The 23464-nt window shown below is 37.2% G+C and overlaps 1 protein-coding gene across 1 annotated transcript in view; it reads right to left on the bottom strand.

The window, feature by feature from the left end:
* LOC149614056 (uncharacterized) overlaps positions 1–3809 on the bottom strand; it is a 79502-nt gene extending 75693 nt beyond the window's left edge. The window contains exons 1-5 of the mRNA XM_089858008.1: positions 3667–3809; positions 3497–3566; positions 3305–3441; positions 3067–3236; positions 2902–2991 (exon numbers count right to left, since the gene is read on the bottom strand). Of these exons, the coding sequence (XP_089714134.1) occupies positions 2902–2991; positions 3067–3236; positions 3305–3441; positions 3497–3566; positions 3667–3692 (493 nt within the window). The 5' untranslated portion in view covers positions 3693–3809. The remainder of the gene's footprint in view (positions 1–2901; positions 2992–3066; positions 3237–3304; positions 3442–3496; positions 3567–3666) is intronic.
* Positions 3810–23464: the final 19655 nt, after the last annotated feature.

Genomic DNA, 23464 nt, shown 5'->3' with positions numbered 1-23464 from the left:
ACAGGCCGCCTTCCTCGTGCTGGAGGATTGTTTAATATTTCCCTTTCCACGAATGGTTCATTTTGATGAGCTGCCCTAGCTCTACCCACAGGCCGCCTTCCTCGTGCTGGAGGATTGTTCAATACTTCCCTTTCCACGAATGGTTCATTTTGACGAGCTGCCCTAGCTCTACCCACAGGCCGCCTTCCTCGTGCCGGAGGATTGTTTAATATTTCCCTTTCCACGAATGGTTCATTTTGACGAGCTGCCCTAGCTCTACCCACAGGCCGCCTTCCTCGTGCTGGAGGATTGTTTAATATTTCCCTTTCCACGAATGGTTCATTTTGATGAGCTGCCCTAGCTCTACCCACAGGCCGCCTTCCTCGTGCTGGAGGATTGTTCAATACTTCCCTTTCCACGAATGGTTCATTTTGATGAGCTGCCCTAGCTCTACCCACAGGCCGCCTTCCTCGTGCCGGAGGATTGTTTAATATTTCTCTTTCCACGAATGGTTCATTTTGATGAGCTGCCCTAGCTCTACCCACAGGCCCCCTTCCTCGTGCCGGAGGATTGTTTAATATTTCCCTTTCCACGAATGGTTCATTTTGACGAGCTGCCCTAGCTCTACCCACAGGCCGCCTTCCTCGTGCCGGAGGATTGTTTAATATTTCCCTTTCCACGAATGGTTCATTTTGACGAGCTGCCCTAGCTCTACCCACAGGCCGCCTTCCTCGTGCTGGAGGATTGTTTAATATTTCCCTTTCCACGAATGGTTCATTTTGATGAGCTGCCCTAGCTCTACCCACAGGCCCCCTTCCTCGTGCCGGAGGATTGTTCAATACTTCCCTTTCCACGAATGGTTCATTTTGACGAGCTGCCCTAGCTCTACCCACAGGCCGCCTTCCTCGTGCCGGAGGATTGTTTAATATTTCCCTTTCCACGAATGGTTCATTTTGACGAGCTGCCCTAGCTCTACCCACAGGCCGCCTTCCTCGTGCTGGAGGATTGTTTAATATTTCCCTTTCCACGAATGGTTCATTTTGATGAGCTGCCCTAGCTCTACCCACAGGCCGCCTTCCTCGTGCTGGAGGATTGTTCAATACTTCCCTTTCCACGAATGGTTCATTTTGATGAGCTGCCCTAGCTCTACCCACAGGCCCCCTTCCTCGTGCCGGAGGATTGTTTAATATTTCCCTTTCCACGAATGGTTCATTTTGATGAGCTGCCCTAGCTCTACCCACAGGCCCCCTTCCTCGTGCCGGAGGATTGTTTAATATTTCCCTTTCCACGAATGGTTCATTTTGACGAGCTGCCCTAGCTCTACCCACAGGCCGCCTTCCTCGTGCCGGAGGATTGTTTAATATTTCCCTTTCCACGAATGGTTCATTTTGACGAGCTGCCCTAGCTCTACCCACAGGCCGCCTTCCTCGTGCTGGAGGATTGTTTAATATTCCCTTTCCACGAATGGTTCATTTTGATGAGCTGCCCTAGCTCTACCCACAGGGCCCCTTCCTCGTGCCGGAGGATTGTTTAATATTTCCCTTTCCACGAATGGTTCATTTTGACGAGCTGCCCTAGCTCTACCCACAGGCCGCCTTCCTCGTGCCGGAGGATTGTTTAATATTTCCCTTTCCACGAATGGTTCATTTTGATGAGCTGCCCTAGCTCTACCCACAGGCCGCCTTCCTCGTGCCGGAGGATTGTTTAATATTTCCCTTTCCACGAATGGTTCATTTTGATGAGCTGCCCTAGCTCTACCCACAGGCCCCCTTCCTCGTGCCGGAGGATTGTTTAATATTTCCCTTTCCACGAATGGTTCATTTTGACGAGCTGCCCTAGCTCTACCCACAGGCCGCCTTCCTCGTGCCGGAGGATTGTTTAATATTTCCCTTTCCACGAATGGTTCATTTTGACGAGCTGCCCTAGCTCTACCCACAGGCCGCCTTCCTCGTGCTGGAGGATTGTTTAATATTTCCCTTTCCACGAATGGTTCATTTTGATGAGCTGCCCTAGCTCTACCCACAGGCCCCCTTCCTCGTGCCGGAGGATTGTTTAATATTTCCCTTTCCACGAATGGTTCATTTTGACGAGCTGCCCTAGCTCTACCCACAGGCCGCCTTCCTCGTGCCGGAGGATTGTTTAATATTTCCCTTTCCACGAATGGTTCATTTTGACGAGCTGCCCTAGCTCTACCCACAGGCCGCCTTCCTCGTGCTGGAGGATTGTTTAATATTCCCTTTCCACGAATGGTTCATTTTGATGAGCTGCCCTAGCTCTACCCACAGGCCGCCTTCCTCGTGCTGGAGGATTGTTCAATACTTCCCTTTCCACGAATGGTTCATTTTGACGAGCTGCCCTAGCTCTACCCACAGGCCGCCTTCCTCGTGCCGGAGGATTGTTTAATATTTCCCTTTCCACGAATGGTTCATTTTGATGAGCTGCTCTAGCTCTACCCACAGGCCGCCTTCCTCGTGCCGGAGGATTGTTTAATATTTCCCTTTCCACGAATGGTTCATTTTGATGAGCTGCCCTAGCTCTACCCACAGGCCCCCTTCCTCGTGCCGGAGGATTGTTTAATACTTCCCTTTCCACGAATGGTTCATTGTCCTCTTCTCCTGGGTCAGGGTCTTCCAGTAGGTCGTCTCTTTGACGGTTTAAATTGTTTTCTATGTGGTCTCTGTCACCCCTCCTTAAATCACCTCCTTCGTAGTAAAAGTGTAGTGTAACTGGACAATTGTCGGATATTGAGATTAGTCTATCCATCTTGTTGGCTAGATTTTGAAATAAAGACATAGGATTTTATAGGAGAAAAAATGTGTTTTTTTAGGAAAATATAGGACTAAAAATGACTGGAGCTTGTCATGAAGTGGCCAAAACTGGACAATAACAGTAAACACTGATTTAAATAGAGATTGAACTTACCTGGTAGGCTTGGTAGCAGCAACCGTAAAATGCACAGAATAGTTATTTTACACAAAAAACTAGCTAAGCCCAATCCTAAGAATGCGCGTGCTGAAATACAATATCAATTGTCAGCACGCGCAAAGCTATAGAGCTATTAAATATTAAAATATTTTTGTTTGTTACCCTTCGGGTAAAGGTGGAGCACCCTCTTCTTGCCCAGGCGCGTTAACATGATAAACGCAAAAACTTTACACCCTGAAGCTTCGGAGCTGCAAATACTTTCTCTAGAGGCGCTTATATCTTGAGCTTTCTGAAGTCGACTCAAAACGGACGACGTAATTGTACATTCCATTCTAAAACATCGGAAGAAAAAGAACTATAAATAAAATTATAAATTATAAAAACTGAACATTGAACATACCTAAGTGATTTCACAAGCATTTTCATTTGAGTTTTGAGCATGGAAACTTCTCCTTTAAGAAGTTCCACCTCTTTATCTTTTTCCCTACGTATACGCTGCATTTCAATTATGGTTTCTTCTAAACTTTCGCATAATGCCTATTGTTCAATTAAATATAATTGGCAAAAATAATTAGAAATAAGGGTTAATTACCCTGCTTTCTTCGAAACCATCATCAGGACCAGGTGGGTCATCCATACAAAAAAATTCCTTTACAGGATGACTATACGAAACAAATTTAAAATAAAATTAATAACTACATTAAAATAGCTCATAATTAAAATGAAAGAGTACATTTTTTTTAAATTACTAATATGTAATACCTTTTCATTACTTCTTCATTCATCATTAGACTATTTACAAAAGATTGAAGTCCGTTTACACGATCTTCAAGAATTGCTGTGTCAAAATTATCAACAAACCACCTTTTCGGTGGTATTGTGAATTTTAAATTAGGGAATAAAGTTTTGAGCTACGTTTCAAAAATAAAGCAAATATTTTAATTATTTATAACTTAGAAATTTAAATATTTATAGATAGTAGAAGCCTAAGTACTTTTTTATTAAATCTTGTAAAATCAGTGTAACGTCTGAAAACAAACCAACGTCTACATGTGGTGGAATGTTCCACTTGAACTTTGTATATCTTAAAAAGAAATAAATAAATAAATAAATATATAAGTCGTGTACAATAATTATCAATTTTTAAGATTATTTGAAGTATTTAATGATTTATTATCTTGGTCTGTTTCTGTCTCGGTTTAAAATAAGGGTATTAATAACCGCAATTTCGCAATGAAATGAAATTATCTGCCATAATCAATCAATTATTTCAGTTTAATTGAAAATCAGATAGAGTTAAGATGTCCTTGAAAATTCTAACACCAAGTTCCCCTAATTAGCTTGTAAAACAGCTCGAAGTCAGAAATGATTTCCCTTTTTGATACACGTACTTTTTATGGGTGTTTTAGATTAAAATTGAGGGAGAGAAAAGTTTCAAGGTGGCCTAGAGTCTTAAGACATTTTTAGAAGAATAAATAACATAATTATATTTATTCATTGTAATTCTCTTGATTTTGTTTAAATCCTATTCAATTTTTCTCAAGCATGACGACAATATCAGGGACAATTTTATTGCCGAAAAGAAATTTTTTGGAAGGGAGTTACAATAAATGATTAACCCAAAAGGGAGTTCCAAAGTTAACCAGGATGACTAAAAATATCGTGGGATTCCACACAATTTAAGTGAAAAATGGGGACAAAACGTTATTAGAAAGTAAATAACTACGCAAAAACTTCTGTAGGATGCTAAACATTTTTTTGAACCACGCCAGGGATGATCTTTTGCGTCTTTGTGGCAGATGCCAAAGTACACGTTGAAATTACGTGAAAAACACCTTCAACGTACCCCACACTTGAAAACAAAAGAGAAATACGCCTAATGCCTTTAAGGGAAAGTGACAAATTTAATTAAATTAAAGCAGAAGTAAATGAACCGAAGTTACTGGAGTCCCATTGCTTCTTCGTTAAACACAAGTTACTTATAATCCCCCTTATTTAACCCCCATTCCTGCACCCCATTCTCAAGCGCCGTTATTCTAAAAACGCCACCAAACGGTCGCTGTGTGGAAACGGAAGTCGGTTGTCGGAAATTTGTATATTTTAAAATGGCGGATTCCTTCGGAGAAGATTTATTCTTTATCGATGAAGAATTGAAATAAGATATGGTTTTGTTGTTCAAAAATGTTAGCACCCAGTGCAATTTTTACTTAGAAGCGAAAGTTCAACAAAAAAAAATTGGTAATGTGTCATATAGAAACAAATAGAGTCGAATCTCGCCAAAAAATCAAAGTTCAAGATAAGCCTTTGCATAGTGTAAACACAGCCACCGTTGCCACGCAATGTTTCTTAAGAGATTTATCTTTGACTAAAAAAACGGTGAAATCTAATTCTAATAATGACGATTCCGAGGGAAATTCATCTAAGCACAATGCCGGATTACCTTTAAAACCAATAGGGAAAGACATTTGCAAAGTATACAGTTCCGAAACGGCAAGTAATCAACAGGTACTAGGCCTAAGCCTTGGACGTCAAGATCAATTTGATCAAGCAGACGACTTTTTCAAAACAACTGAAATACCGGAACAAAGACTATATAGTCGGGCTTAAATGGCACAGTCACTTATAGTCTTTGGTCCCAGAATCCTCTGCAATAAATCTGCGAAGGACGAGGGGGGGATGAAAGGTTCTGCTTTTTTAAAGCCCCGCGTTATGTCAAATGTGTTGGACAGTTTTTAGAGTCTTAAGTAACTTCGGTTCATTTACTTCTGATTAAAGGGAGAATGAAGATGCGAAATAGTTAAATTATTTCTTTTTACACCCGTTGAAATAACATTGGCGTATAACAAATCTAAATTAATTAATTTCTCAGGAATTAAATATCTGATTGATACATCATTTATACCACCGTATAGGGCATTATTGGTAGTATATTTTATCAAATTTTGATATATATTTAAACAGAGCCATTTTCGAGAAAAATGACTTTTTGACTTTTGTGTACGCTCATAGAAATAACATTAGCGTACAACAAACCTAAAATAATTAATTTCTCACAAACTAAATTTCTGATAGATACGTCATTTATACCACCGTTTAGGGCATGATTTGTAGTATATTTTATCAAATTTTGATATATATTTAAACCCAGCCATTTTCGAGAAAAATGACTTTTTGACTTTTGTGTACGCCCATAGAAATAACATTAGCGTACAACCAACCTAAAATAATTAATTCCTTCTAAACACATTTAATGAAAGATAAAATTTCCGGACCATCGTTTAGGGCATCACTAATAGCATATTTAACCAAATTTTTCGACCTAAAAAAATCCAAAAAACCAAGGTAAAAAAATGATTTTTAACATTCATCGAGAATATCCTTGAACGTAGGACTGTACAACAACCGACCGCGTCATTCTCCCTCTAATAAAAACAAAAATCTGGTGTGAAATCGAAATAAAACACTTTCACGAATCTAATCTAGCATAGCGTTAAATTGTTTTTAATTAAATATATATTAAGAAAAAAGCGGTTTCTTTCAATCTCCTTCCTACAATAAAGAATTCATTCGAACAAGGTTTTCTTTAACACTTATTTCTTGACCCACATTACACGAATCGGAACGAAAATTAGGGGGTTATACTCTCTGTTACTTTCAATACAAGGATAATAAAAACAACTGCCAATCTAAAACAAAAACCAAAAAAAATTGTCAAGTTTCTATATTTATACATATAAATAACTGTAATATAAAAAATACATATATTTTATAATATATCTCTACAAAAAAATATGCGATCTGTTGTTTTTAAAAAAACGAACTTTTTTTAAACTAAATTACCACAGAAATAGCACGGATTTTAAACTATCATATTTAATTTTAAATTTAGTTTTTCAATCTAGGTCCTCGTAATAATGCATAAATATATATAAATTTAATTGAATTTAAGTTAATTTAATAAAGCTCCCTTAGATAATGCCTGATGACGGATTTAATGTGTAAGGATGGTTTTTTGATTGGATGTAAGTTTTTTCGTATTTTAAAAAATGTCATCATGGATATGCAAGTAACGTCTACGAATTTAAGGGTTTAAAAAAATAATATAACGCGATGCGATAGGATAGGTTAGCTCAATATATATGTTAAACAAATCTAGCGACAACAGGAAGTTATCTATTTAGAAAGAATATAGCGGGCCAATCACCTTTTATTGTAGCGACAGATATTATTGACCCTGTATGAATGTATGTATAGATATATATCCGACAAAGCAATAATTTGAGTCACATCTCCGTATGACATCCATAAATATTAATACTAACTTAAAGGGAAGTTCAACTTATGTTCAGTTAAATCTTTCTGTACCAAGAAGTGATATCTAGTTTATAAGGGAGAAGTTTTAAGATGCCTAAGGATTCGCGCGCCATAGTTCCAGTCCCCCCTTTCAAAATACAAGAGGGTACGTAAAAGGAGGCCGGGCTACTTCGCCTCTCCTCAGTCGTAAAATACGTATTTTCAAGAACCAATGAGATACTGATTGTAATTTAGAGGCGGGGATTAACTCCGGACCTACTATACGTTTGGACTGGAGATAAAGCTGGTATAAATGCGACGAATTTATAGCTTCTCACTAATATACTAGATATCACTTCTTGGTTAAATCTTTCCGTACTATAAATATAAATGGGAAAATACTCGATTTGGGGCCGCGTGAAGGATTTAGTTTACGCAACGGAAGTCCCTGACGAAGAAACCCTTCGCGCGAGGATCTTTGGTGCGTTTGACATCATCAGGCAAAGTGGCGAGACAAGGAGGGCATGCTTTTCCATAGTCCGCCAATCACGGCTATGCGTAGACCATGAAGGGGGACATTTCCAGCAATTCCTATAAGAATCCGCGAGAGGTATGCTCGACCACTTCGCCCTCGCCTGGGAAATGCTTTGGTTCATTCCTAGCTTCCTGCATTACTTCTGATTGCCGCGGATACATTACTGGAGACTGAGTTAATGTGAGAACATCTAGTCAGACTCTCATTCCTTCCAAATTCCAACTGACTTTACAGTTAGTTGCGATCCGGCCACGAAAGCAAACAAAAGCCAGCGATTCATCAAGTTTTGAGAATCGAATGTGAGAACATCTAGTCAGACTCTCATTCCTTCCAAATTCCAACTGACTTTACAGTTAGTTGCGATCCGGCCACGAAAGCAAACAAAAGCCAGCGATTCATCAAGTTTTGAGAATCGAATGTGAGAACATCTAGTCAGACTCTCATTCCATGAGGCAAAACACGCTACACCGCCAAAAACTGACATTTAGCTGATTTCTTAATTTGGCTTCTGACTTTACAATTTTTACGTTACATTGCCCATGTGTTCCGTAACTTCTTACTCCATTGACGATCAAATTGTTAAAATTAGGTTTTGATCCGCTTTAAACAAAAATACGTGTAATTTTGCTTGATAAGCTTCACTTCTTTTTGCGATTCTCAGAAGAGAGTGGAAATAAAACATTAAACCTTTGTTGATTGTTTGTTAGGTTTTTCTCAATCCGGCAAGAATCTTCCCATTTGGTCCTTTTTAATTCAATTTTCAATGCATTTCCCCATTGGGTTAGGTTTTTCTCAATTCGGCATGAATCTTCCCATTTGAACCCATTTTCAAGCTTACATTGGTGGAGGACTTCTTTATGAAGTTCACGGGGAAGTAAATCGCGCGCGCGCGATTACTAAACACGTGAGTCCCCTTAAAAAATGTATTCAACCCGCTGGGCTTTTGATTAATTTAATTAATTTTAAGGGGTCATCCGTAAATGATTTTTATCATAACTTTTAAACGGTCGCTTGGATGACAAAATGCCATAGAACATTTTCGACTTAAAATCGCTCATAGAACCCGCAGTAGTTCGGTTATACCACCATTTTAGAATCACCCATTCTCCTGTTAATTTGCCATCTTTAGTAGATTTATTATAAAAGTACCGCCGAATATTAGTGGTTGATTTTCCTATAATTTGTGACTTTAAACAGGGTTAACAAACAATTTTTCCCCCTCCGAATTCACCGAAAACAAAATAATGAATGTTTTGAAAAGAAAGGCAATTGAAAAATTTTAAAGTTTTAACTTTTTAATTAAGAAACCGGTAGCGGAAAAATACGGAAAATTTTCGGGAAAAATAAAGCTTGGTCATTTTCCGGAAAATTTTCCGACTTACAACCCTAGTTTATTTCATAAAGCATAAAGTTGCTAAGGGTGGTTTTCATTTCCATAAAATTAATCACAGATTTTGGCGTAAAACTAGAGAATCTCCATAGAAATAACATGGGAAATTTTCCAAACTTACCCATTTTGTAACTACCCTTACAAAAATAACTATACGTTTGATAGATTTGAAAACGGTCTTAAATGAAAGCCCCATTTTTAAAGTGGGCGCCAATTTTTGTTTCATTAAGAAAAACAAGGTTTAAGTATGGTTTTTAATTAATTTAAGTACTGGCTCCGAATTACGTGGTTTACCTTTAAACTGTGGAACTTAAGACTTTTTTGCTTGGGTTAAGTAATAAAGAAAGTCATTCTAGGACTTACGTCGTTTTACTGCGGATAATCAAATTGTTAGGGCAATTAGCTAGCTTAATTGTCATTATAACTTTTGCGCGTCCAACTAATTTAGTTGCGAAGTACAGATTAAACTTAATTAAACAAAATAAGCAATTGAAGATAATTAAACAAAATAAGCAATTAAAGATAATTAAACAAAATAAGCAATTAAAGATAATTAAACAAAATAAGCAATTAAAGGTTATTAAACAAAATAAGCAATTAAAGATAATTAAACAAAATAAGCAATTAAAGATAATTAAACAAAATAAGCAATTAAAGATAATTACCAATTATAGGTAATTAAATTTTTACACGAGTCTAAACTTAACATCTGTTTGTGTACAAGTCTACGGAATATGAACATTTTTGTGCAAAGGAGTATAAAATCTCTTTGAGCAGAGGCCTATGCAATCTTTTCGTGCACAGGACTATGAAATATTGTTTTACACAGGTCTACGGAATGTTTTTGTGCAAATCTGCATGGAACCCTTTTGAGTATAGGAGTATGGAATCTTCTGTGCACAGGTCTATGGAATTTTTTGTTCATGGGTCTATGGTATATTTATGTGCACAAGTTTGAAGAATCTTTATTTGCACAAGTTTGAAGAATCTTTATGTGCACACAAGTCTGAAGAATCTTTATGTGCACACAAGGCTGAAGAATCTTTATGCGTACACAAGTCTGAAGAATCATTATGTGCACACAAGTCTGAAGAATCATTATGTGCACACAAGTCTGAAGAATCTTTATGTGCCCAAGTGAAAAATCTTTATTTGCACAGGTCTACAACTTCTGTTTGTGCACAGGTCTACGACTTCTGTTTGTGCACAGGTCTATGGAATCTGATTTGCTCATTTCTATGACATCTCTTTTTGCGCCAGTCAATAATATTTGTTTATGCACAAGTCTAAAACATCTGTTTGTACACAAGTCTAAAACATCTGTTTGTGCACAAGTCTATAACATCGGATTGTGTAAAACCGTGTGACTTCTGTTTGTGTACAAGTCTGTGAAATCTATTTGTGCACGAGTCTACGTAATATATTTGTGCGCAAATCTATGGAATCTGTTTATGCGCTAGTCTACGGCATCTGTTTGTGCACGGGTCTACGGAAAATGTTTGTGCAAATGGGTGTGGAATATGTTTGAGCATATAGGGGTATGGAATGTTTCTGAACAGGTCCAAGGCATGTTTTTGTGCACAGGTCCATGGAATATTTTTGTACACAGGTCTATGCCACATGTTTATACAAAAGCCAATAGAATATTTTGTGCATAGGTCAATGGAATCTTTTTGTGCACAGCACAGTTTTATGAAATATTTTGTGCGCAGGTCTAGGGAATATTTCTGTGCAAATGGTTTTGGAATAGTTTTGTGCTATGGGTATGAAATATTTATGTACACAGGTCTATGGAATCTTTAGCGCGCAGGTCTAAGGAATCTTTATGTGCACAAGCATATATAATGTTTTGTGCACAGTTCCATGAAATCTTTTGTGCACATCTCCATGAAATCGTTTGTGCACAGGTCTATGGAAACTTGATATGCACATGTCTATAGAATGTTTTTTGTGCACATGTCTATGACTTCTGTTTGTGCACAAAACTATGGAATCTGGTTTGAACATGTCTATGACATCTGTTGTGCACAAGCCTGTGACTTCCACTTGTGTACAAATATACGCAATTTGTTTGTGCACATGGCTACGGAATCTGTGCCCAGATCTCCGGAATCTGTTTGTACACAGGCCTACGGCATCTGTTTGTGCACAGGTTAATGGAATCTGTTTCTTTACAGGTTCACGGCATCTGTTTGTGCATAGGCCTACGGCATATTTTTTTGAGCACAGGTCTAGGGAATCTTTTGTGCACAGTTTTATGGAATCTCTTTGGGCACACGTCTATGGAATCTCTTTGGGCACACGTCTATGGAATCTCTTTGGGCACACGTCTATGGAATATTTTTGTTCACAGGTCTATAGAATCGTTTTGTGCAAATGGGTATGGAATCGTTTCGTGCAAATGGGTATGGATTTATGGAAACAGGTCTAAGACTGCTGTTTGTAAACAAGTCTAAGACTTCTGTTTGTGCACTAGTCCATGGAATCTGATGTGCACATATCCATGACATCTCTTATTGCGCAAGTCTAGGATGTATTTTTTGTGCAAGTCTATGACATCTGTTTGTGCACAACCCTGTGACTTCCGTTTGTGTCCAAGTATCCGAAATCTGTTTGAGCACATGTCTACGGTATCTGTTTGTGCACAGGTCTATGGAATATTTTTGTGCACAGGTCTACGGAATATTTTTGTGCACAGGCGTACTGAATCGGTTTGTGCAGAGGCCTAAGGAATCTGTCTTTGCAAAGGCCACTGCATCTGTTTGTGCACAGGTCTAAAGAACATTTTTCTGCAAATGGATTCGGGATATTTTTGTGCAAATGGATTCGGGATATTTTTGTGAAAATGGATATGCAGTATTTTTATGCACTGGTGTACGAGATATTCTTGAGCATATTTTTGAGCATAGGGGTATGGAATGTTTTTGTGCAGAGGTCCATGGAATCTTTTTGTGTGCAGGTTCATGGAATCTTTTTGTGTACAGGCGGATTGGAAAAATCTTTCCTAGTACGCGCCTACTACTTACGAGTAACGTTCCTCCAAATTTTCAGCCTTCTGGGGCCAGCGGTTTGGGCTGGGCGATGATTATCAGTCAGTCTGTCAGTCAGTCAGGACTTTGATTTATATAGATATAGATGTATAATTAAAAAAACAGGAAAAGACAAGGGAACTACTCTTGAAAAAATAGCAAAATATAGGTTGCAAATGCTTTGAAAGTAATAAAACAAGATTTACAAAGGAGCTTTGGTTTAATTATAACAATAAGTTCGTAAGATATGTTATTTAAATTTGTCACTGGAAACTGAGACCTTGTCTCTAAGTGACGTAAATGAAACGTCATAGATTCTCGTAAAGCGACGCCTGATGAGGCCCTGTCAAAGGCTTAGTACAGACTAAATAGGAAGATGGAGTAGAGAATCGTGTGTAGTCAATTCTCGCGTCGTTCTCGAACTAGCTCTCATTAAGTCTTTAGCATTTCGAAATATAGGAAGTGTCATACTTATGGAACGTAATCTTAGAAACATATGCTATAACTTTAAAACATCACAGACTTCCCTGACAAATATTTTTAGAGGCTTCCATAGCTTTGGTGATATATAACAAAACCAAAAGTGAGAGCGCACAAAATATCTACAATTTCAAAAAATAGGAAAATATTGGAAAATTATCGAAATTATAGGAACTAATAGAAAGACATCCGAAAATAGGAAAAATTATAAAATTTAGGAAATGTGGTCACCCAGCGCAGGTCTATGGAATATGTTTGTGCACAGGTGTATAGATTGTTTTTGTTCACAGGTCTACGTAATAATTTTTTAGCCTAAGTCTTCGGAATCTATTTGTATTATTCCATCCACTGTGCTTTTCACGTGAAAACGACGGGAAGGCAATTTGAGTTGGACTGGGCGTTGAAGCAATCAAGATTAATACTTCTATAATAGATGGTTAGGTAACTAATAAAAGCGCAACACCACAAGACTTAAATGGAGCACCTGCTTTTCAGTATACGTTTTAAAATACTAGTTTCTAAACAGTTTTAATTCATATTAAGACTGAAGTTACAGATATTAATAAAAACTGTCTTTGTACACAAAGACGCGAAAAAGTAAGAGATAAGTGTAGAAAATTAATTGTTTGAAGTAACAGATATTCAAATTTTCATTTTTGAAGACGTGATTATAAAACATCAATTATTTGAAAAAATTTCTTATCTTAGTTTTTTTTCACAAAAATTTCAGAGAAACTACTTTGATACTACTGTTTATTTTCAAGAAACATTTGCTTCGAGGAAGTTCAAATACTCGGATATCTGAAAAATAGAGCTACAAGTATTTATTTCTATATTTTAAAATTGAAAATATTGCGAACCGAAAATTACATTCGCCCTTTGACTGTGATGTAGTTATTAGAGTCAAAAGGATCTGTAGCTTGATCGTGATCTTTTGAGAAATATACAAGAAGTCAATTTTTGAAACCTTGAAAACTTTAAAATAAACGAACACGTTAAGCATACGTTTTCTATTTTTAAAATGATGCACATGTTTAAGAATAAAATATTTTACTTAAGGAATTTTGGTGAAAAAAACTAAGATAAGAAATTTTTTCAAATAATTGATGTTTTATAATCACGTCTTCAAAAATGAAAATTTGAATATCTGTTACTTCAAACAATTAATTTTCTACACTTATCTCTTACTTTTTCGCGTCTTTGTGTACAAAGACAGTTTTTATTAATTTAACCTGGACGTGTTATGGATTTCAACATATAACATCAAGTTAAATGATCATGTGCCATTCATTTTCACGCGTTTAAAGATAATATTATGATATTTATTAGTAACAACAACGTGATCTTCACTGTTGGTAAACGTGAATAAGACGGTGCTTAGAGGGGACATCGTAATACCGTACACCGCTTTTAGACGTGTAAATCACCAGTTTTGGGTACCTGAGAATCGTTGGGTACGCTTGCTATCCACGTTACGAACACTAAATTACCTTACATTATTTTCACGTTAATTTTGAATTCAAATATTGTTTACACATTTAATAACAAAAACGTGATCTTCACTATTTGTTAACGTGAATAAGACGGTGTTTAGAGGTGACATGATATGGGTTTTTTACACGTTCATAATTAGGTTTACCGTACACCGCTTTTAAACGTGTAAATCACGGGTTTTTGCTACCTGGGTTGATTAATATCAAGGTATCAAAGAAAAAGTATTTAATTTTAATTTGGAATTTCAACTTAAATGTATCCCAGTTTCTTAAATACCGATTGAGAGTCTTTCAATCAACGTTGCTACCTCCAGTCTCTACCAAGTGATTTAAATTTCAGACCTTCTCTAATGAGGAACTCAATTAACGAGATTTACAAACTGGCATCATCCTTAAATTAAGTTATCATTTTAAAAACTATGCTACTCAACTATATCTGAAACAGAGACCTGCACGGGCCGAGTTTTTCAGGCCCGACCCAAGCCCGGCCCGGTTTTAGAATTTTGAATAAGCCCGAAACCCGGCCCGAGTCCGAGTACATAGTTTGTTTTTCGGCCCGGTCCGGCCCGGCCCGTTACATGCATTAACCAAGCCCGGCCCGGCCCGGCCCGACACATTGAATGAATTGAACAGGCCCGGCCCGGCCCGGCCCGACACATTGAATGAATTGAACAGGCCCGGCCCGTTACACGTAGTTCAGTTGTAATTTTTATATTTTTTTACATAAAATCAATGATTTGAATTCATTTTTGCTTTAGCGTCGTTTATTATTCATTTCTTTTGATAATTGTTCGTCTTATTTGTTCTTAGAAGCTTATACTCATTTAAATAATCTTTCATTTGAACTTTGGATTAAATGAGAATCAAGTTCGGCCCGACCCGGCCCGGCCCGTTAACTTCCAAAATTTTAAAAGCCCGACCCGGCCCGGCCCGTTAATTTCCAAAATTTTGAAAGCCCGACCCGGCCCGGCCCGATAAAATTTTCAAAAGTGGAAAGCCCGGCTCGGCCCGACCCGATCGGGCCGCACCGGGCTTGAGCCCGGCCCGTGCAGGACTCTGATCTGAAAAGGTATTGAAAGTTAAAATAACGTTACTATGAATAAATCAAATAAAAAATCTTTAACTTAAGCTTTTCCATAAAATGAACATTAAGATAATTAGGGATAATACCTAGTTTACAGACTAAGAGGATTCATTGCATTTACACAGTGATTCCTGGGCTTCAATTCTTACACAAGGAGGCCTGACTCACTGGGTGAGTCTAAAGCTGGGTCTCCTTACGTAAATTTAATATGAAAAATTTAAGGCTCCAAGTTGCTCAACGATAATTACAAAATTAAATCAACAACTCAACGATAACAGGAGTATTAAATGTATGTAAAAACTAAACTCTGACTAATGTCACTAATGTCAAAACAAATAAACACGAACTTGTTTGGAGCGTGAGGCTTTTCGAAGCAGCGGACTTTAACTGTTACTTTTGTTTTTATGGCCAAGAAGAAGTTTTGACAGCCTTCGAACATTAATCTCCGAGGTCAATCGCTCTACGGTACAAGCAATGCGCTCGACGGCCACCTTTTGCCGTAAGAATCAAAGCTCCAATAGGTCTGACTATTCCAGAAAAAGTCGTTTAATTATTTCGTTGTCAGACTTTCACAACTTTGGAGATTTATTTCGCGAAAACGTAAGTGCTCGAATCAGGCGAGGTGGTTTGATTTCGCGAAGTAAAAAGTTCTGTTTCGTTTCAATGTGCGCGGGACAGTCGCGAGATGTGCAGTACTCTTTAAAAAACTATTTACCAATTAACGAAGATTTGGTGATTGAAAGTTTACTCCATTACGCGTATGATTACTTTGGAGTTTCAAGAGCTTAAGAAAATCGATGGGAAATTATCCGACCTCGTGTTACTCGACTGGGGCTATCAAAGTTTTGGCAATTATTATTACGTTTTTGGTGACTGTGAGGAGGAGCAACCATTTTCCTTAACTATGGCGAGAATGTACATGAACTTTGCTAAATTCGTACATTCGAGTAAATCCCCCACTTTTAAACACCCTGACATTAGTTTTCATTTGATTAATTTCGCAACGCAATTAATTGCTTCCGGAACCCCAGGAAACTATGCCAAAATAAAGTTAAAACGAATCAGTTATTGGCCGCCAACCGTTTAATATGGAACGTCCTGCTTTCTTTGAGTGAAAGTTACTCCAATGTGCCGCGTTTGGAATTGGTAGTTTCTTCAAACAGAAAATTAAACTTAGCTGAATCGTACAGTTTCGCGACTAAATTGTTTTTAGAGGTGCAAGTGGTCCACTATGCTTTGCTCCAAACGCCACGTCTGTCCTTTAAAAGTCACATCAGAGACAATTTATTTCCCATTTACTTATTGATTGATGGACATTTAAAAAATGTCCTGCAAGTTCTTGAGTTAACCGATAATGAAGCTATGGAAAGGGAACAAGAGACTCCGAGTGGTTTTTGGTCGCTATTTTCTATCGCCGTACGCAATACGCTTAACACTATCAAACTAAAGGTTTTATTTAATTCATTCGCGTTTCTAAGTGAACATAAAAGGAAAAATATCAATCAGAGACTGCGTCCCCTTGTAAGCCTTTTGCGGAATTTATATAATTTCGTTTGAATGAAAATAAGAAAAAATTACCAAAAAAAGTGAAAGGAAACGCGAGTGATAAAGATTTTCTCATTGCATTAACTGGACTTTGCAAATAGACGTCTATTTTGCATTCGATTAATTGATTGCTTATCAAAGTTAGGCGGAATTAAGCAAATACACCCATTTCGGCAGTTTATCACACTACCACTTACGTCCAAAATAATATATATACTTTAATTTGTTAAATGGACCTTTTGATTCAAATTTAAACTGATAGAATATGTAACTTTATTAAGAAAATTCAAATAATACTATTCTTTAGGAATTCGAAACTCCTCTTTTGCTAATCAAAGGCCAATTGCGATATCAAAAGAATCCGTGGGACCGTCAAAATATACATAGCTTGAAGTTTCGTAAGTAAGCTTTTTGTGGCAAAAGCCTTTGAAAAGTTATTTCATATTTCGCGCCTTTTTATTTCAACCAATCAGTACGGCGCACGGGATATGACGTCACGAATATTATTACGGGCTTCTACGCGACACCAGACAGTCAGCGCGCGTGGTCACGTGGTCAGCCCTTTGATCTTCCTTGGAATTTGTAGCCTTCATACGCATTTTGATGGTAGATTTTTTGTTACGTTACGTTTGTGAAAAAAGGTGTTTGGCTTCATTTATTTAAGGGTATGTGTTTATTTTTTATTTTAACTTTTTTAATTGTTCTGAACTCAGTTAAATGTTTTTATGAAATAGGATCGATATGGATAAAGAAGAGGCCAAACGCTTAGAAATTTTTGATGGTGATAAACGAAAAGCGGCGCAACATATGAAATTGACAATCGAAGATTTTGAGAAGCTGATAAAATCAGGCGCCAATGACGATGATGAATCTGCTAAAAGCAGAAATATATTACTTTACACGAAGTTCACTTCTCCCTACATCCCGCCGGCCATCATCTATGAAGTATTTTTACAGGCTAGAAACGGTACCGGTCCGTTCCTCCCGAACAGCGAGGCAGAGAGGTGAAAATAAAAACACTAGCGTCGCGTAGTGAGAAAAATGTGCTTTTCTTACAATCGTATCATGGTTGTATCTTATGCAGCGGCTTCTCACTTGCGCGAAATACAGTTGAATCCCGCCGTTTCTAGGAAACGTCAGATTATCTTGGCAGTGGCCATTTATCATAGTTCTTTCTCGAGAGGAAAAAGTTTTCTCTTCGCGACTAGCGCGCGTCGGGAGGGGGAAAAAATTCACGCCTCTACACTCTTGCAAAGTTTTTTTTTCGGGTTTTCTCTTCATAGATGATGTCCACGGTACTAACCATTATTGAAGTGAACTTCGTGTAAGGTTATATATTTCTGCTAAAAGTAGAAATAACGTTTTTCCTTCCGATGAAAATTTGCCCGAACGAAAACGAAAAACGTTTCGTTCCGATGAAGATTTTCCCGAAAGAAAACGAAAAAAGCTTACTCTAAAGACGAAGATGATCTATTAATAAAATTTCTTTTTTGAAAAATACCAGGAAGGTAATGAGTACGTTTTTGTAAGTGTATTGAAAAATTACTAAAGAATGTAATAGTTTTAAACATTTGTGGATTTTAATTTTTTTTATTAGGTCAAACTGTATACGACAGTATTAAGAAGTTATTCCGTAATAGGACGAAATTATCACTTTGGACGAGGGGAAGATAACAGTTTAAAAAAAAAATATTGGCAGCAATAGAAAAATTGGAAAAACAAATCCCCGCAGGTATGTCTCTTTATCTTATCATTTTTATGAATTAGAATTTACCTTTGATTTTTTCGTTTGAGACCAGGGAAAGACCCCCAACTGTATTAACGCGTTTTACGTTAGCGCCAGTTACGGTTTATTTATATTGCTTTTCGTTAGTTGTTTTTTTTTTGGTATCGTTACGTTAAGTTTGATTTAGCAGTTTCTTTTCAGAAAGTTAGGGGTGTGTCTTTTTATTACCATAATTTAAGAAATTTCTTTTTTATCTTTACAAGAAGCGGAAGGCGCACCAAAAGACGAAAAAGAAGGAAGATCCACGAAAGGAATGCCCTATAGTATGTGTTTATATTATTTTCACGTTTCAAAAGAAAGCTTCTTTTGCGCACATTAATTTCAATTTTTAAGGTGCAGAAAGCGCTGCAATACCCGAAGGGAAAATGAGCCAAGAAAAGGGACTAGCGGGTTTTAAAGAAAAATCCAGGAAAGGAACGTACTCTAGTATTTTTTAATTATTATATTTAACTCTGATAAATTTAGACGGTTGTTATTATTTGGAATTATGTTTCTTTGGAGAATTAGTGATTTCAATTAAATTTAATTTTCAGAAAGTGAGGCTCCAACTGCTAAACACACCAACATTGAAGATTACGTCTCTAAACCATCTACTTCAAAGGAGCACGAAGGGACAAAGACGGACAAAAAATTAAAGTTTAGTAAACCATCTACTTCAAAGGGGCACGTCGAGACAGAGACGAAGCCAAAACTAATGTAAATACTACTATTCATTTATTTGCTTCGCGTCCAAGTGGAAACCCTTACTTTAACGTACTTTTATTACTTTTTAATCATTAACACCAATCAGACAACATGAGATTAAACGTTTACTTATATATACCGGAACCGAAGATCCACACCTTACTTTGAACATGCCGCCCTATTCAAATTTACGCGAAATGCGTCAAAAATGCTCAGATTTGATAAAATCCATTCATACAGACAAGACTTTGGAAAAACCTAGCTACGATACATCCCAAATATATTCTTTATCGAAAGCCATGAAAAGTGGTTCTCAATTGTTTGGTATTAACTCCCAAATAATTTAAGTTAACTATTTTTTAAATGTCCATTTTAGTCTTCACAGAAACGAGGCGCTTGATAAAAGAAAAAGAAGTATCCGAGGTTGAGACACCGCACATTAATTGTGTCAATTCCATGACGGTAAGAATGAACAAACATATTCAACCATTCGTCGAAAGAGAAGTTCAAGAGGAAGGCATCATCTGAGTCTGTATCTTGGGGTTACGTTAATGATTCTAATGTAGTCGTTATTACTGTCATGTATGGGTTCAAAGTTTACTATTATGGCTGCGCGCAACACCAATTTATGTATTTAAACCGATGTTATCAGTAACTCGGGCGATTAGAGATGCTTATCGCGCTACGGGAAACAGTTAATAAAAAGCTCAGTTATAACTACAATTGTTATTATTTCCGGACTTGACAATTACCAGTCCCATTAATCGCATTTGTGGCACGAGAGATCGAATTAGTCATTGTGAAACAAAACTGGCCGTGGTAAATAATTTTTCCCCGTCACGTATTGCCTATAATTTCACTATTTCGATTAATCTTTCCAGGATGGTAATCTTGCTAAACGTCCATTTCCGCTAAACGAAAAATCATTTAAGGTATTGACTGAAAAATCTACATTAGACCTTGTTTTGGAGATGTGGAAAAAGTACGGCGTTTACGTCAAAATTGACGAATCAATGTTGAAAAATACGCAGCTTTTTGCTTCAAAGTACAACCAGTTCCAATCAATTACTAAGGAACTTTCCACTTTGGTAAACTGGCTTATTATTTAACTTTTCCAGATTGTAATTTACTCATTCTCAACTTTGTTTCCTTTTTTTCTGTCTAATTTAGATTTCAACGTACCAAGTTGAAATCGAAGAATCTTTACAAAAATATCTGTGCTTGGATGAATTGAAACTCAAAATGTCAAAGATCAAATTTGCAAGTATTCTACCGGAGTCGTTCTGGAAGGTCCCGCGGAATAAGTCAACTTCGCGTCCAAGTATATGGAATCTCAAGTTATTATTGTTAAGGATGAAACCCTTAATTAGGGCAAGTATAACTTTTATAGCTCTATGAATTTGTTTATAACTTCGAAACGTTTCCTTTTATTAGAATACAACCTTTTTCTCGAAGAACATAACACTAAACAATACCAAAGTGCGTCCCCTGAAAAGTCTTTCGTGGAATCCATTCTTGAAATGGTAGAATATATTGCGTTTAAGTTTTTAAAAAAATGAGTGTTAAATTGCGCAAAATTTCATTATGTCAATTTAATTAATATATTAATATACACAAGGGTCGCGGCTGGACAAATTATTTCAGGCTATTACACGCGATACACCGTTGTTCCTAAGGAAGAAAGTGATATGGTAACGAAAGGAATCAGCTTTGTGGTTTCGTAAGTTTGATTTTTTCTTTTTTTTTCGCAACTTTCTCATAACCTCGAATCATGTTTTTTCAGCCTGGCCATTTAGCGACTATTCCATATTAACTTAGCGAGAAAATCCTTCAAATCATGGCTCCATCCGGAACCCTGAACTTTGTCATTCAAAAAGGAAGAAATACGGTGTTTATGTTGAGATAGAGAAAGAGCGACTGTTCTCTACTACCCTCGTTGCTTTAAAATACAACGCTTAAAACATAATCACAAAACAATTCTCCGTCTTGGTATTGAAGCTTTTCCTTAACATTTATTTATAATTTAACACTTAAATAAACGGCTTTATTTTAGGTCTCCACCTTTCAAGAGGCGTTTATCGAAATCGAAGAGTCCTTGCAAAATTATCTCTCACTAGACGACCTTAATTCCAATGTCGACAATGTAAAATTTACTTTAAAAGAACGGTGTGACGCTAACTGGCGGTGGCGAAGAGTTTGAAGTCGCTAAAACGTTAATCGAGTCCCAACTAAATTTAGTTGTTAAGGCTGAAACCCTTAACTTTTCCAACAATTTTGACCGATCGAAAGAAGGTGAAAGTCTACGTTTTAAAATCGAATTTATTTCCTCATATCTCAACCTCATCCTCGAGGGAATTAATTCGAATATTTACTTAAGACAAAATCCGTCGTCTCAAACGTCGTTCGTGGATCACATTATAAACAAAGTACGATTTTTCCTCTAATCATTTGTACAGCAACCTTAGAAAATACTTTATGAATGTTCTCGAGCCTTAGACTTGTGATTCCCCAAGAAATCGAGCGTTAGGCTTAGCTCCGCATTGTTGATCACCAACAATTAGAGCGTAAGGTATCAATCTTCAACAAATAGAGCGTTAGTCTTAACTCAGCGTCATTAATCTTCAACAAATTGAGCGTTAGGCATAGCTCAGCATCTTGAATCTCCAACAATTAGAGCATTAGGCTAAGCTCAGCGTCATTAATCCCCATATAGTGGGATGGCGTAGCGGTTGGCGCTTGCACCTCGCATCAAAAGGGTCCCCTGGGTTCGGTCCCGGACAGTGGCAGTGGGTGAAAACACAGGGGACAAGCCCTTCTGCGTTGAGTTTGCAAGTTCTCTCCGCATTTATTAAAGTAGTTTTCCTCCGCTCCCTAACCCGGTTTCTCCATTCCATCGAAACTTCTTGAGGTTAATGTTAATAAATAGTGTAGGGCGATGTCAGTTAGCTGTGGCATAGGGGGTAGCCAGCACCCCTCTATACATTTTAAAGGGACCCACCTGTAAATAAGCCTTAGGCTTAGTGTGCACATCCCTTCGTAGAAAAAGCTTTAATTATTATTATTATTAACAATTAGAGCTTTAGTCTTAGCTCCGTGTCTTCAAATCTAATTACGACATTTTTTTAAAAAGGTGGCCGAAGGCGTAAACCTACCAGACAACTAGAGCTATAATCCCCTCTATTGAACCCGAACAAATTATGGAAAAAAACAGTCTCGCGAACAAATCATTTTACTTTGTCTGTGGAAAGTATGAGAAAAATGTACGCCTTTTGAAAGAAAAGCTTCAAGTTGAAATTCTCGTGGACGAAGTTAATTTCGAAATAATAATCTCGGGATTGGTTAAAAATGTTGATAAAGCTATCGAAAGGTTGCGCGATTCCCAATCAAACTTTAGTAAAAACCTACTGGATATGACTTACAACGTAGATCGCAAACTCGATCCCAAAAACGTATTTAACAATTTGGTGTTTTTTTTTCTAAATCTGAGAGCGAGGGCTCGCAGATTTTCTATAATATTGAAAGTGATTTATCAAACTTTTTCAAACATCTCAATGAGAATGAGGAATTGAAAGGCAATATTTAAAGCCAAGTATTACGTATTAATTACGGTGATGTAAAAGAGGTCTCTAAACCTTGAAGGAGAGAGGAAGGGAGTGGAAACCCCCATACCTATAGCGTTGCCTCTGTAGCCCCACCTACGGCACCGTTGTCTTCCCAGCATCCTCAGCGGTTAGGGTCGTATCGGACGAAAATGTAAAGGACGCTCCCTCTATCTAAAAATTAGAAGCTAGTTCTCGTACATATAAAATGGCGCTACGCCGCAGCACTTGGCAATCGCCTACCGAAGGGTAGGGGCGTGCGCGAGGTACACTGGGAGAGATACGGTGCCTCATGTCGTCCTTCATCATTTCCATTCCATCTCACCTCCTTTATCCCTGTCTAAACACTATTTTTAGGACGTTTTGCATTTCGTAATGAGTAAGAAGTGAAATTTAACCCTTTTCATATTTAAAAAATGTTTCATATTCAAAAACATGGTTACATTTAATGAGAAAGGAAATTAAAAACTAGTTTCATATTGGAAAAAAACATATTTAGAAACACTTTAAATTTATTTTCTTATTAAAATATAAATTTTAATAAGAAAATAAATTTAAAAAGTGCGTCATATTTAGAAAAAAAGTTTCTTGAAAAATTTTTCATATTTTGAAAAAAAAATTCATATTTTGAAAAAAAATTCA

The sequence above is a fragment of the Phalangium opilio genome, unplaced genomic scaffold, assembly GCF_054372755.1.
Source record: "Phalangium opilio isolate 3A_F unplaced genomic scaffold, DU_Popi_V2 ptg000229l_1, whole genome shotgun sequence".
In the NCBI taxonomy this organism is placed as follows: Eukaryota; Metazoa; Arthropoda; class Arachnida; order Opiliones; family Phalangiidae; genus Phalangium; species Phalangium opilio.
Note: the sequence above shows the minus strand (reverse complement) of the source record. Positions and strands in the feature narration are given on the sequence as shown.